Consider the following 15,392-nt stretch of genomic DNA (forward strand, 5'->3'; position numbering starts at 1 on the left):
CTGATGATTAGTGATGTTAAGCATTTTTTCATATGTCTATTTGCCATTTGTATGTCCTCTTTGGAGAAATGTCTCTTCAGGTCCTCTGTCCATTTTTCAATTGGGTTGTTTTTTTGTTGTTGAGTTTCATGAGTTCCTTGTATATTTTGGATATTAGCCTTTTATCGGAGGCACTGTTTGCAAAAATCTTTACCCATTCAGTTGGTTACCTCTTTATTTTGTCAATGGTTTCTTTTGCTGTGCAGAAGATTTTAAGTTTGATATAGCCCCATTCATTTATTTTAGCTTTTACTTCCCTTGCCTTTGGAGTCAAATTCATAAAATGCTCTTTGAACCCAAGGTCCATAAGTTTAGCACCTATGTTTTCTTCTATGCAGTTTATTATTTCAGGTCTTAGGCTTAAGTCTTTGATCCATTTTGAATTAATTTAGTTACATGGTGACAGATAGCAGTACAGTTTCATTCTTTTGCACATGGCTTTCCAATTCTCCCAGCACCATTTATTGAAGAGGCTGTATTTCTCCATTGTATGGTTTTCGTTTCTTTGTCAAAAATTATCTGTCCATATTTATGTGGTTTTATTTCTAGTTTCTCAATTCTATTCCATTGGTCTATGAGTCCGTTTTTCTGCCAATATCATGCTGCTTTGATTATTGTTGCCCTGTAGTACAAGGCAAAGGGTAAAGTCAGGCAGTATGACACCTCCAGCATTGTTTTGTTGTTGTTGTTGTTTTTTAAATTTATTGGGGTGACATTTGTTAGTGTTCTTTTTTCTTAAGATTGCTTTAGCTATTTGGGGTCTTTTGTGGTTTCAAGTATATCTGATGATTTTTTTGTTCTATTTCTTTAAAAAATGCCATTGGGATTTTGATGGGGATTGCATTAAATCTGTATATTGTTTTGGATAATATGGCCATTTTAAATATGTTGATTCTTGCAATCCATGAGCATGGAATATCTTTCCATGTCTTTGTGTCTTCTTCAATTTCTTTGAAAAATGTCTTGTAGTTTTCAGCACATAGGTCTTTCACACACTTGGTTAAGTTTATTCCTAGGTATTTTATTCTTTTTGCTGCAATTGCAAAAGGAATCGTTTTTTTCATTTCTTTTCCTAAATGATTTCATTGTTAGTATATAGGAATGCAATGGACTTTTGTACTTTGATTTTGTAGCCGGCAACTTTACTGTATTCGTTGATTGTTTCTATTAGCTTTTTGGTGGTCTTTAGGGTTTTTTATATATAGCATCATGTCATCTACAAAGGGTGACAATTGAACTTCTTCATTCCCAATTGGGATACCTTTTATATCTTTCTCTTGCCTGATTGCTCTGGCGAGGACTTCCAACACTATGTTGAAAAGCAGATTTGATAGGATACAGCCCTTTCGTGTTCCTGAACGTAGAGCAAATGGCTTCAGTTTTTCCCCGTTAATTATGAGATTAGCTGAGGGTTTGTCATACATGGCCTTTATTATGTTAAGGTATTTTCCTTCTACACCTATTTTATTAAGTGTTTTAATCATAAATGGATGTTGTACCTTGTCAAATGCTTTTTCTGCATTAATTGATATAATCATATGATTTTTGTTCTTTATTTTGTTTATGTGATATATCACATTGATGGATTTGCATATGTTGAACCATCCTTGTGCCCCTGGGATGAACACCACTTGGTCGTGATGAATAATCTTTTTAACGCATTCCTGTATTCGATTTGCTAGAATTTTGTTTAGGATTCTTGCATCTGTATTCATCAGAGATACTGGTCTGTAGTTTTCTTTTTTTGTGTTGTCCTTACCAGGTTTTGGTATCAGGGTAATGTTGGCCCCATAAAATGAGTTGAGGAGTACTGTCTCTTCTTCAATTTTTTGGAAGAGTTTGAGCAGGATTGGTATTAGATCCTCTTTGAAGGTTTGGTAGAATTCACTAGTGAAGCCATCTGATCCCGGACTTTTGCTTTTGGGAAGGTTTTGGATGACTGATTCAATTTCGTTACTGGTGATCAGTCTGTTTAGATTTTCCAATTCCTCATGGTTCAGCCTAAGAAGGCTATATATTTCTAAGAACTTGTCCATTTCTTCTAGGTTATTGAATTTGGTGGCATACAGTCCTTCATAGTATTCTTGGATGATCCTTTGTATTTCTGTGGCATCCGTGATAACTTCCCCTTTTTCATTTCTGGTTTTGTTTATTAGTGTCTTCCCTCTTTTTGTCTTAGTGAGTCTAGCTAAGGGTTTGTCAATTTTGTTAATCTTTTCAAAGAACCAGCTCTTTGCACCTTAATTTTTTCTATTGTGTGTTTGTTCTCTATATCATTTAGTTCTGCTCTGATTTTTATTTCCTTTCTTCTGCTGAGCTTGGGTTGCATTTGTTCTTCTTTTTCTAGTTCTTTAAGGTGTAACGTGAAGGTATTTAGTTGGGATTTTTCCTGTTTCTTGAGATAGGCCTGTAATGATATAAATTTCCCTCTTAAAACTGCTTTCGCTGCATCCCAAAAATTTTGGTAGTATGTATTTTCATTGTCATTTGTTTCTGTGTATCTTTTGATCTCCCCTCTAATTTCTTCTTTGAACTGGTCGTTCTTTTAAGAGTATGTTGTTTATTCTCCAAGTATTTGTGGTTTTTCCTGCTTTCTTTTTGTAATTGACATCCAATTTCATAGCCTTGTGATCAGAGAATATGCTTAGTATAATTTCAATCTCCTGAAATTTGCTGAGGCTAGTTTTATGTCCCAATATATGGTCTATCCTTGAGAATGTTCCATGTACACTAGAAAAAAATGTATAGTCTGATGTTTTAGGATGAAGTGCTCTATAAATGTCAATTATGTCCATTTCATCTAATGTGTCATTTAGGGCTGCTACTTCGTTATTTATTTTCTGCTTGGATGATCTATCCATAGCTGTCAATGATGTATTTAGGTCCCTAGTACAATTGTGTTTTGGTCAATTTCTCCCTGTAGTTCTGTTAGTAGTTGCTTGGTATATTTCGGTGCTCCCTGATTGGGGGCATAAATATTGATGACTGTTATGTCTTCTTGTTGGATAGTCCCCTTTACCATTATGAAATGTCCATCTTTGTGTCTTGTTACCTTTTTCACCATGAAGTCTGTTTCATCTGATATCAATAATGCTACACCTGATTTTCTCTGGATACCATTTGCTTGGAGTGTCAATTTCCAACCTTTCACTTTGAGTCTATGCCTGTCCTTGTAGCTAAGATGTGTCTCTTGGAGACAGCATATGGTTGGGTTTAGTTTTTTGATTCAATCTGCTAATCTGTGCCTTTTTTATTGGTGAGTTCAGTCCATTTACATTTAGGGTGATTATTGATATGTGAGGATTTCCTATCATTCTATCTTTAGTTTTCTGTAAGGCTGTGTCTCCATTGTTTCTTTGCCTTTTTTTTGTTGTTATTATTTCTGTGTGGTGATATTCTATGATGTTTCCCTCTGTTTCTTCTTTTATTATAGTATATATTTCAGTTCTGGATTTTTTTTGAGTGGTTACCCTTAAGTTTATGTAAAAGAAAGTTTGATATTGAGAGTATTCCATTTTCTTCACCATGCTTAATTTCTCCATTCCCATGTTCCGGTTCAGGCCTCTACTCTCCCCTTTTTTATGTTTTGGTTGCCACGAATTGTCCCTGTTGATGGTGGTCAAATAGCCTCCGTCAGTATTTCTTGTAGTGCAGGTCGTGTATTCGAAAATTCCCTCAGCTTCTGTATGTCTGGAAAGGTCTTTATTCTTCCTTCATGTCTAAAGGATGTCTTTGCTGGGTATATTATTCTTGGGTCAAAATTTCTCTCTTTCAGTAGTTTGAATATTTGTTTCCAATCTCTCTTGGCTTGTAGAGTTTCTGCTGAAAAGTCTCATGATAATCTAATGGGCTTTCCTTTTTAGGTTACCGTCTTCTTTTCCCTGGCTGCCTTGAGGATTCTTTCTTTGTCGTTGATTTTTGACAGCTTGAATACAGTGTGCCTTGGAGAAGGCCTGTTGGGGTTGAGGTAATCAGGTGTTCTATTTGTTTCTTGGATTCGAGGATACAGTTCTTTCCACAAGTTTGGGAAGTTCTCATCGACTATTTGTTTGAATATACCCTCTGTTCCCTTCTCTCTTTCTTTCCTTTCTGGTATGCCCATTATTCTTACATTGCTCTTTCTGATGGAGTCAGAAAGTTCTTGTAGAGTGCTTTCATTTCTTTTAAGTCTCAAGTCTCTTTCTTCTTCCATCCGTATCATTTCCAGGTTTCTATCTTCGATTTCACTGACTCCTTCCTCCATCTGGTCAACTCTACTACCTAAGCTGGCTATTTCAGTCTTCATTTCTTTTATTGAGTTCTTAATCTCCAGAAATTCTATTTGGTTCTTTTTTAAAATCTCAATCTCTTTCATACAATGTTCATGTTGTTCTTTGATTGTGTTTCTGAGTTCATTAAACTACCTTTCTGTGTTTTCTTGCATCTCATTGAGTTTTTTAAAAACTGCAATCTTGAATTCTCTGTCATTTAAGTCACATGTTTCCATATCTTTAAGGTCATTTTCTGGAGACTTTTCACTTACTTTCTGAGCTTTCTTGTTGCTTTGGTTATTCATGGCAATTAATGATTTATTATTTCTCTTCTTGGACATCTGCAGGAGTGGCTTCTGCAACAGGTTCATAGGAAGAGGTCTTTCTTTTGTTTTCCAGTACATGTTGGTAGAATGTTTTATTTTTCTCTCCGACTGCAGCCTTTTTTTTCTGTCTCACAGTGTAATGTTATGTTTTCTCTGCACTATTCCAGTTTCTCACACAATGGGGTGATTCCCTAGAAGGCGGGCTTCTTCTCTGTTAACAGTTGGCCTGGTTCACAGGGTGCCGCATCCATGTGGGGATTTGGAGAGCTTTTGAGGTTCCAAATCTCTTCCTGCACCAGATTCAGAGCCTGTGTGTTTCAGCAGCTCTGGTTACTCCGGCAGGGATCCACCCAGATAGATGGGGAGATGGGTGGGGTGGGTTGTGAGAGGTGGCCCAGAGCAATGGCAGCGACCACCACCACTGCTGCCGGTCCTGCTTCCACAGCTTCCTCCACTTTGCCAGAATTAGTTGGGCTGCGAGTCTGTGTCTGCGGACCACAGTTCTCAGAACTGCAAATATTCTGTTCTTTTGATCTGACACTGCTACAGTTCCGCTTCTAGCCCTGGTCAGGTGGGGTGGGGCGAGCTCTGGGAGGGTAGCGGGGGCGGCTAGTCTCAGTGGCTAAGGCTTCTGTTCTCTTCTCGGCAGTGAGGGCTTAAACCACCGTTTTCAGCCTTCTTCCCTCAGTCTGTGTTCCAAGGTCTCTGGCGTGAGCATTGGGTTCAGCCGTGTTATATGCTGTCCCCTCAGCTCTTTGGGCCATAGACAGAGCCCTAGCAGTCCGAGTTCTTCCCTCTCCCACAGCTGCCGTAGTTTCGGGATGCAGCAAGCTGGGAGCACTGAGCTAGTGCATCCTGCGCCTGTGTGGCTCCATCTCCGCACTTCTCCCTTCCCTCCTCCCCTACTCGCATAATTTGCCCACCTTTAGGTGAATTCAGTTAGTGAGCCTCTTTGTCTTGCCTGTCTGCTGTGCAGGGGGCCCTTTGTGGAGTTATAGTTGTTCGATTTGTTGTAAGTTCCAGGGGAGATTTCCAGAGGCTCACCTCACGCCGCCATTTTGATGAATTCACTGACCTCAATTTTCAATAGTGATGATTTAGTCTGTGATTATAGTGGTTTTAATCTGGTTTTTACTTAACATTATCTTTTAGAATCCTTCCTTTAACATCGGCCTATAAATGTTTCAGGTATACTTATAAGTCAAATTTATCTATAAATTATATATTCACAAATATAATTTCAAATAGTAAATAAGAATAGTAAATATGTCATCCTGTGAATGCACCATAGTGTATGGAAGCATTACCTTATGATTTCCTATTTTTCATTATTACTTATAATGCTGCTATAAGCACTTTCTATAGAAAATGTTATTGTATTTTAGAATTTATTTTTAGACTAGATTCCCAAGGTACCATAGGAATATGGACTCTGGAACCAGGCTGCCTGAATTAAAATCCTGTCTAAAATTCTTTTCAACTGTGTCACTTCGGGAAAGTCACCTAACCTCTCTGATTCAGTTTCTTCATCTGTACAGTAGAGGTGATAGTAATAATACTTATCTCATAAGGTTGTTTTGAGGACTAAAAGAGTAAGTTCATATAGAGCATTTACAATAGTGCCTGAGTCGTATTGTAAATAACACATAAATGTTAGTATTAATACTTTTGAGCCATGAAATTGCCTAAAACTTAAAAAGGTTTTATGAATGTACATGCCTAGCAGTAGGGTATGTCCATTCTAATTTCATCAGACTCTCACTGGTATTTGGATATTTTTAGTGTGTGTTATTGTGTATGTGTATTTGTGTTTGTGAATTGATAGGTGAAATTTTGTATTTCATTACTGTTTTACAGGAAATTCTTGTTTTCTGAGGATAATTGCCACTGGAAAGTAATGATAACCTTTGTGATTTAATTTAGGGATGCAGAGCTTGTCCCAAGAGTACAGAGGGTGCCAAAAAAATGTATATACATTTTAAGAAAGGAAAAAAAAACTATTAAAATTGTAATACTCATTCCATCACCATATATTTTATCCCTGGAAAGAGAACTGACTCTGGGTGGTGAACAATGTGATATATAGATGATGTATTACAGAATTGTATACCTGAAATCTATGTAACTTTAATAACAATTGTCACCGCAATAAATTTTAATAATAAAATTGTAATACTCAATACATACTGATAACGAAACATGAATACAAGTCATGTTTGACTTCTGCAATTACAAGAGGTGCTCAAAGTGGTTACCATCAGCGTCCAGACACTTCTGATTACGGCAAACTACTCCTTGAGCAACGTCTGCTTGTATACATTTTTTTTGGTACCCCTGGTATATAAATCTAATGAAATATGCACTATCTTTTTGATTTATTATGAACAAACTTCATTTAAAAATATTAGTTAACACTCATATATTTTTTTAATCCTCACCATGTGTTATAGACACAATGTGTCGTTCCTGGCAACTAAAATCATATGCTGAAACCTAGCCACCAATGTGCTGGTATTTGAAAGTGGAGCCTTTGAGAGGTGATTAGGTCATGTGGCTGGAGCTCTCTTGAAAAGGATTAGTGTCTTTATTAAAGAAACTCCAGGGAGCTCCTTAGCTCCTGGAGGGCTTATAGGACCCTCTATGTACTAGGGAATAGGCCCTCACCAGACACCAAACTGCTGGCGCCCTTATCTTGAATTGCCCAGCCTTCAGAACTGGAAGAAATATTCACTGTTTAAGCTATCCAGTCTATGGTATTTTTGTTATAGCAGTGTGAATGAACTAAGATACCGTCTCATCTGGTTGTGCTATTTACCTCCAGTCCTTTGCTATCATAACTTTCCTAGTCTGGATTTCAACTTTTACTTCATTTATTTGATAAACTTATTCAAATATATTTTTCAAAATGGTAGTTTAGTGACCTTGCTGATCTAAAAATATCTCTGTTGCTTTCAAACATGAATAATTTAGTTAGACATAAACATTTTTGGTCATCACTTTTGTTCCATTTTCTTCTGGCAGTTATAGTTTCAGAATAGACATCTGAATACAATATAATTTTTGTTTCTTTTAAGTCAAAACCTCTCATTTCTCTCTTCCCACTGGTTGAATGAATGTAGAATTGCTTGCCATAGAAACTGTAAAATGTTGTCAGAAAATACCTTGAAATTTTTATCTTTCCAATAAATTTTCTGACTTTATTGAGTAGTCCAAATTTCCCAATTTTCACTTCTAAATTATTCTATTATATCTTTAACAGTTTCCTGTTGCTTTTTTCCTCAGAAAACAACAATTAATTAAAGGCGAGTTAACCTTAATCTGTCCTCTATAGCCATTATCTTCTCTCATTTTTTGTCTTTTTATTAATTTACTAAATATCTGTGTGTCATTAAAGTTTATCTTGTATCTCATTGTTTCAGTTTTCTGCAATATTCTGTCTGCTTTTTACTGTTTCAGCATGGTTTAATTTCTATTTCCATGTTCTTATTTTTACAGACTGTTTTCTTAGTTCAATTTACACTCAGTTTATAGTGGCCTTACCTTCTTTATAGTATGGTATTCTATTTTAATACAAACAATCTTCTTTTGATTCTTATTGAGAATATTAAACCGATGTTATTAATAAATCAATGTCATGGAGATTTTCTTCTAATACATGAGAGGATGCTTTCTCTGCTCCTTCCCATTCTTTGTCTTTCTTTTCCTTAAATAAAGATCTATTGCAGGAAAAGACATACCTCACAACTGTCTTGAGCTAGCTCTGCTTGCCCAGGAGTTGAAGAGCACTTTGATGTTGTATTGCCTGTGGAATTCCTAGGATATAGCAGGTTTTTATAAGTGATAAGTTCTCCCTTCTGTTGACAATTGCCTCCTCTGCCCTCCAGACAAAATGAAGATATAGGGACTGGGTCTGGGCTGAGACAGGTGATGCTCAGATGACATTCTTGTACATATTTCAAGCTATTGCAATCTCTACTTAGTTGTAGGAGTATACATATTCAAGTATCATAGAAATAAGGAGAACATTCCAATTAACTCACAACTTTATTCTAAACAAGTTATATCAAAACTCAGGCTTTTTATTTTCTGGTGCATATGAAAAAGACAAAGGAAATAAAAAATAATCAAATGCATACTGGAAAGAATTATAAACAATCAAACTTAGAAGATATTAATATCCTCATTTTACATACTAAGAACAAAGTCTCTTAAAATATTGAATCATTGTGTTGTACACCTGAAACTAATGTAATGTTGTATGTCAATTATATCTTAATAAAAAGCAAAAGAAATAAAATTGTGAAAATTTACCTAAAAAAAAGAACAAACTCTCAAAAAAATTAAATCAGTTGACTAAGGTCACTGAGATAGAAAGTGGTAGAACTAGGATTTTTTTCACACACAGTTCTTTAGACTCAAAGTGATTTCTTCTACAATACAAGAAATCTGGAAGGATACTTTTCTGAAATGTTATTTTAAAAAAAAATATTCCAGTATCATATACCAAGTGGTACAGTATACTGTTTTATTTTTAAAGAATAATTCTTATGATGAGAAAAGTAACACAAAAACACACAACCTTCTAGTGAAGGCTGGGCTATCTTTGCATAAAAGGTCCAGGATGGGAAGTGGAATGAGAACATGAATATATAAGTGCTTTCTGGGCTGAACTGACTGGTTAACGCCATCCGTTGTCTTGATCATCATTCGAGAGGATCTTTAAATTCTCACCAGTTGAAATGCAAAATTGCCAAAGTAAATATACTGCATTCATTTCTAAACTTCTTCAATGTTATTTATGCCCTCGTTCATTTCTTATAGAGGTGAAGAAGTTATTAAGGCAGATGAGCATCAACCAAGAAATGGATTTACAAACAAAAGCAGTCAAATGTTCATTAACATGAAAGAAGATGCCTTTCTACAAAGTATAATGCACTCATACTCCATTTCTAGTAATAAAGTATCTGCAAAGTCATTAATTGATTCAACAAATATTGCCAAATTATAATTTAGAAGGTTGTTTTGTGAGTGTAAATAGGAGCAAAGGTGGTTTGATTATTTTATGAGATATTTCATCCAAATGATGATGGAGGCAAATTACCCACTATGCAATCAAATATTTTCCTTTGATCTCATCACAGATGAAGAGTGAAAAATTCTACTTTAAATTCTCTTTTCTCTAGATTCTTTATTTTGTTATGTTCCAACCTTGTTACAGCTTACAATCTCAAAATACTGTGTCAGCTTTTTCCTAATAAGATACGACAGAATGGTTATAACTAATATAATCTGCAATGTTTTCACTCTTTTGTACTTTTCCTATGAAATATACAGGGCTCACATTTTTATAGGCTGTAGCTTTTTATTTAATTACTAGTTAAACAAAGATATGTTTCCTAATGAAGATGAAAATAAATCCAAGTATACTTACCACATGAAGAATTTTATTCTCTGTTTCATACACAGTACAATCCTGAAAAAAAGAAAGAAAAAACCATAGACATTAGTTTTTTTTTTAAATCAAGCATCCCTTTTTAAAATACCTTCTTAGGAATTGTACTGCAATTTGAAAAAATTTTGACAATTAAACAGCAAAAGCAGCAATAACAATGGGAAATATCTGGAATGTTAAACACCTAACTATTCATAGTAGTTAGCTCTGATAGTCAGTTACAGGAATATTCTTATTTTTGCTTTAATGTATTTTATAATTTTACTAATTTTTTTAATAATTTTACTAATTTTAAACACAAAATAAAGGGCAATATACATTAAATATATGTAGAAACAAATATTGGAAAATTAACCATTCTAACCATTTTCTTTTTTATTAAATTTATTGAGGTGACACTGGTTAATAAGATTCTATAGGTTTCAAGTATACAATTCTAGAATATATCACCTATATATAGCATTGTGTGTTCACCACCCAAAATCAAGTCTCCTTCCATCACCATATATTTGACCCCCTTTACTCTTTTCTACTTCCCTTTCACCCACCTTTCCCTCTGGTAATCAACCATACTGTTGTCTGTGTGTATGAGATTTTTGTTTGTCTCATTTGTTCATTTGTTGCTTTCTGTTTCTTTAAGTTTTGTTAAGTTTATTGGGGTGACATTGGTTAGTAAAATTATATAGGTTTCAAGTGTTGCTTCCTGTTTTATAGCCCACGTATGAATGAAATCATATGGTTTTTCACTTTTTCTGTCTAACTTATTTCACTTAGCATGCTAACCATTTTCTATCTAAATTCTTACGTGTGATAAATGTATTTTTGTTGAAATATTTCCAACATTTCAAATACTAATTTATTATAGACTGGAAGATTAAGAAAAACACTGATATTTATTTCCATAGTCATATCAAAATCTCAAATATACTTTTATATTTTCAACTATTGCAAGCTATAAAGCATACTTTATATTATGCATTTAAAATTGATACATGGCACTATTAAATACCAAGTTTATAGTTCTTGTTTAAATGTGAGTCCCTGAAATTATAAAAAAAATATTTTAAGCAATTACCATTGTGTTTTATCTGCAACTGCTAGACTTACAATAAGAAGTAATACAGCAAAGTGATCTCTGCTTAGATACTTTGTGTTCCTATGGCTCAGTTTTCTCAAGGAACTTATAAAATGGGCATGACATTAGTAGAAACCCATTAAGAGTGTTGTGAGGATTAAAGGAAAAAATGAGATAAATGGCGTAGCATGGTATCTGTCATACAGTAAATGATTAATATATTTTAACTATGAATTATTATTGTTCTGTTTAAAAAATTTTAAACTCCTTACCTTTACTTCAAAATATAAAGTTAACTAATTATTATTTGCCTATCTAATTTTGAAAAACTATCCATATTCCACAGTGCTGTATATTTTAAGGAATGAAAGTCCTTTTCATTTTTTCCCCCTGAATTTAATTTTAACAAAAAGGAATCTTGTTCTACATAGTTTTTGATAATACCATTTCACCACAATACCTTGTCAGGAGAAATACATATTCTTACCAGAAGCAGAATTTTTAAAGTTAAATTTAGGTCTGATTGATCTCAGTAACTACTGTGTTTCTCCGAAAATAAGACCTAGCCGGACCGTCAGCTCTAATGTGTCTTTTGGAGCAAAAATGAATATAAGACCGGGTCTTGTTTTAATATAAAAGCAGGTATATAATGTAATGTAATGTAATACAATGCAATGTAATATAATGTAATATAATATAATATATAATACCGGGTCTTATATTCATAGGCTAGGTCTTATTTTCGGGGAAACACTTTCGGGGTAATAAAAATACTTAAGGATTGGGCCTTGCCATTCTGAATGTCTCCTGTGCCAAAGGAGAAATTTATTATAGATATAGTCATATCTATGTCTATATACTTACATAAAGTCAACTCTTAATAATTAAGTATGAATAGTATGTACAGAGGAGCCAAGGTGTAGACAAATCATTTATAATTGGAAAGTGCATTTGTACTCTTATCTGAATTTGGAAGAGCCCAATTTTACAAAATTAACTTCAAACACAATTACACTGGAAGAGATGATTTGGAAAAAGCTGGAAAGTTGCCCAGTTTCCCTATGCTGCCTGCCTCTACAACTTGCTTCAGTTGTAATGGATGCAAGTTTCATTATTTACGTATCTTCCTAGAATCAGAGAACAGGATTAAATGTTCAAACTTCAAAGGGATTCATTCTCCTCAAAGAAAAAAGTAAATATGATCTAAATGTATATCCTGCTAGTGATATAATAATTACACAGAGAGCAACTATTTCAAGTCTCTTTAAAATATAATACTTTACTTGCACATCCTTAGTGTAACATAACACAAAAGAACTGTTAAACAGAATCTTAAACTATTTTCAGCAATCATATTGTTTGTTGGTAGTAGTGCTGTTATTATGTTACTGTTTTGTTGAAAATGTTTTATAGGATAAAGCAAATGAACAATTATGTGATACTATCATTCTATCACTCTTGGTGTCATTGATAAGTGCTTTTAGCATGGGAGAAAGCAGAGACATATATAAGCAGTAAAAACCCTAGAGTCTCTTGATGTCTTATGTATGTATATATGTATGTATGTTTTTCTTAGCTCTGCCCATTGAAAAGGCATAGAAACAATGACCAACCTAATAATAAACGAACTTCCCACAGTTAGTGATTTTCAAATGTCACATCCCAGGCCTTCTTGGAAAATGACTGATTCCAGATCTGGGATATGAAATGTACAAGATGAGCTTGGATTATATTGTGACACAAGATAGAAAGAAGCCATTAAAGACTACGAGGATTGTGTCAGTAGGACTCAGAAGTCATCATGCAGAGATTCTCACTGGCCAAAGATGGAGCAATTAAAAAGATAGTAACTGCAATGGATGAAAACAGCAAATATTATTAAATATTGAATCTATTAATATGTCTGATGCTAAAATTTAAATATACCAAATACATTCAAATATATTTAGCAATAGTTTAATAATAGTGAATATATTAACCTAACATGAAAATGTATAAGAGATATACTTTTCGTTTTGATTCAACAAATATTACAACCGAAATACCCATCGGTAGACGACTGGGTTAAGAAACTGTGGTATATTCATACAATAGAATATTACTCAGCCATAAAGAAGAATGAAATCTTACCACTTGCAACAATATGGATGGACCAAGAGAACATTATGCTAAGTGAAATAAGTCAGACGGAGAAAGACAAATACCATATGATCTCACTTATATGTGGAATCTAAAGTATAGAATAAATGAACAAACAAAACAGAAATAGACTCAGAGATATAAGGGGGAAAAATGAGGGTTGCTAGGTGGGAGAGGGGTTGGGATGAGAGAGAAGGTGAGGGGACTAGAAAGCACAAATTGGTAAGCAGAAGATTGCCATGGGGATACAAAAGACAGTTTGAAGAATACAATCAATAATGTTGTAAAGATTGTGTAGGGTATCCGATGGACACTTGTCTTAGGGAGTCCACTTCATGGATGGTGTAGATGCCTGACCACTGCACTGTACACCTGAAGCTGAAGCTGAATAATACTGAATGTCAACTATAATTTAATATATATGTATAGTCACAGGATGTAGAGTACAGCATAAGGAAGAGAGTCAGTGGAATTGTTAACAGCTATATACAATGTCAGAGGGGTAGTAGATTGGGAGTGGGGGGTTATCACTTTGTGAGGGGGGTAAATATCTATTACACTGTTTTATACACCTGAAAGTAGTAAAAATAAACAAACAAAAACAAATACTAATCAACTGTGCTGGGGATATTAAGATGAATAAAACACGGCCCCTGGCTTAGAGAAGTACAGTTTAAGCCAGGCATTCACACAAAGTTAAAATATACAGAATTCCAGTCTTCGTGTAGTTTTAAGTTTCAGTAACTTTAGAAGTATAAATGCCACAAAATTATACAAATCAACATATGAAAGGTCAATTATCTAAATTTTAAAGATATTAATAAATTTCTCATTAACGTTCAACATGACCACTGTGTTGTGCTATATATATTTCTCACGTCAAATTTCAAACTTTGTAAAAACTTTTATCAGCTGCTGTTCCTCAGTGACTAAAAGGACTCCATTTGTAATCCTAGCCTTATGATTATACAAAGAATGAAGTACTGATGCATACTTGACAATTTTGACCTGAACCCACATGACAAAGTCTAAGGAAGATACATCAGGTGACTGAGGTACCTGAGTTTTTCCATCGGTCTCACTTGCTGTCACACACAAATATTAAAACTAAAAATTACTATTTGAAATAAACAAAATTGAATGATAAAAGAAATTGAAATAATTTAATTTTCAAATGTTTTTAGCACATTTACACATGTGAAATCATTAAAACTTAAATCTGCACTAAGTCTTTTGGGACACCCACAATTACTATAGTAAAGGTAGGATCATGGCGCTAGAGGAACAGAGGAGGAAACAGCTAACTCTGTCTTAAAAAACAAAATCCAGAAAGGTGGCTTTTAATTGGGTCTTGGAAAAAGTAGGTCTTTAGGCAAAAAAAGGCATTACTACAAAAGCAATGGAACTATACTCAAACATAATTAAGCTACTGCAGTAATTTTCAGATTTTAGTTCTCTGTATGTATGTGTGTGTATATATATGTGTGTATATATATACATATATATACACACATACATATATATACACACATATGTATATACACACATATATATTTATACACATACATATACACACACACACATATATATATATATATATATATATATATATACACATATATATATGTATGTAAGAATCACTCGGGGAGTGAGATAACATGCAGATTCCCAGGTTTATCCCTAGAAATACAGATTTAGTAGGTTCACAGTGGGGGGCCCTAAGATTATTTTGAAAAAGATGGTACTTTGAGAAACACTTAATCTATTTCATAGGATACCATATGATAGAAGAATGCCAAACCAAGTCAAACCAAAAATGATCAAATATATAGAATCCATAAAAGAGTAAACATTTAAAAATAGTATCTGCTGGCTTACCCTACACAGTTACACAGTTCTCAGCTTCTCAGAGCTATGTGTTTTGGTTACACATTGCCCCAGTTAATTGATTGCTATTTTCCTCCTAGTAAACATCTTTCTTTAATAGCTTACTACTTTGAATAACTGCTTCTACTTATACGTATCTCTACCTTTTTTAGCCAGATTGGCCTATTCATTATAGAAAGCCAAAGGCTTTCACAAAGGGCAAGACAGAGTGTAATAAAAACAAA

The 15,392-nt window shown here is 34.1% G+C and overlaps 1 protein-coding gene across 6 annotated transcripts in view; it reads right to left on the reverse strand.

Moving 5' to 3' along the window:
* The window catches only part of CNKSR2 (connector enhancer of kinase suppressor of Ras 2), a 296,636-nt gene that overhangs the window by 173,122 nt on the left and 108,122 nt on the right, over positions 1–15,392 (reverse strand). For all 6 annotated transcript variants that reach the window (XM_033106612.1, XM_033106623.1, XM_033106633.1 and 3 more), the window contains exon 5: positions 10,047–10,088. In XM_033106612.1, the coding sequence (XP_032962503.1) occupies positions 10,047–10,088 (42 nt within the window). The remainder of the gene's footprint in view (positions 1–10,046; positions 10,089–15,392) is intronic.

The sequence above is a fragment of the Rhinolophus ferrumequinum genome, chromosome X (assembly GCF_004115265.2).
Source record: "Rhinolophus ferrumequinum isolate MPI-CBG mRhiFer1 chromosome X, mRhiFer1_v1.p, whole genome shotgun sequence".
NCBI lineage: Eukaryota > Metazoa > Chordata > Mammalia > Chiroptera > Rhinolophidae > Rhinolophus > Rhinolophus ferrumequinum.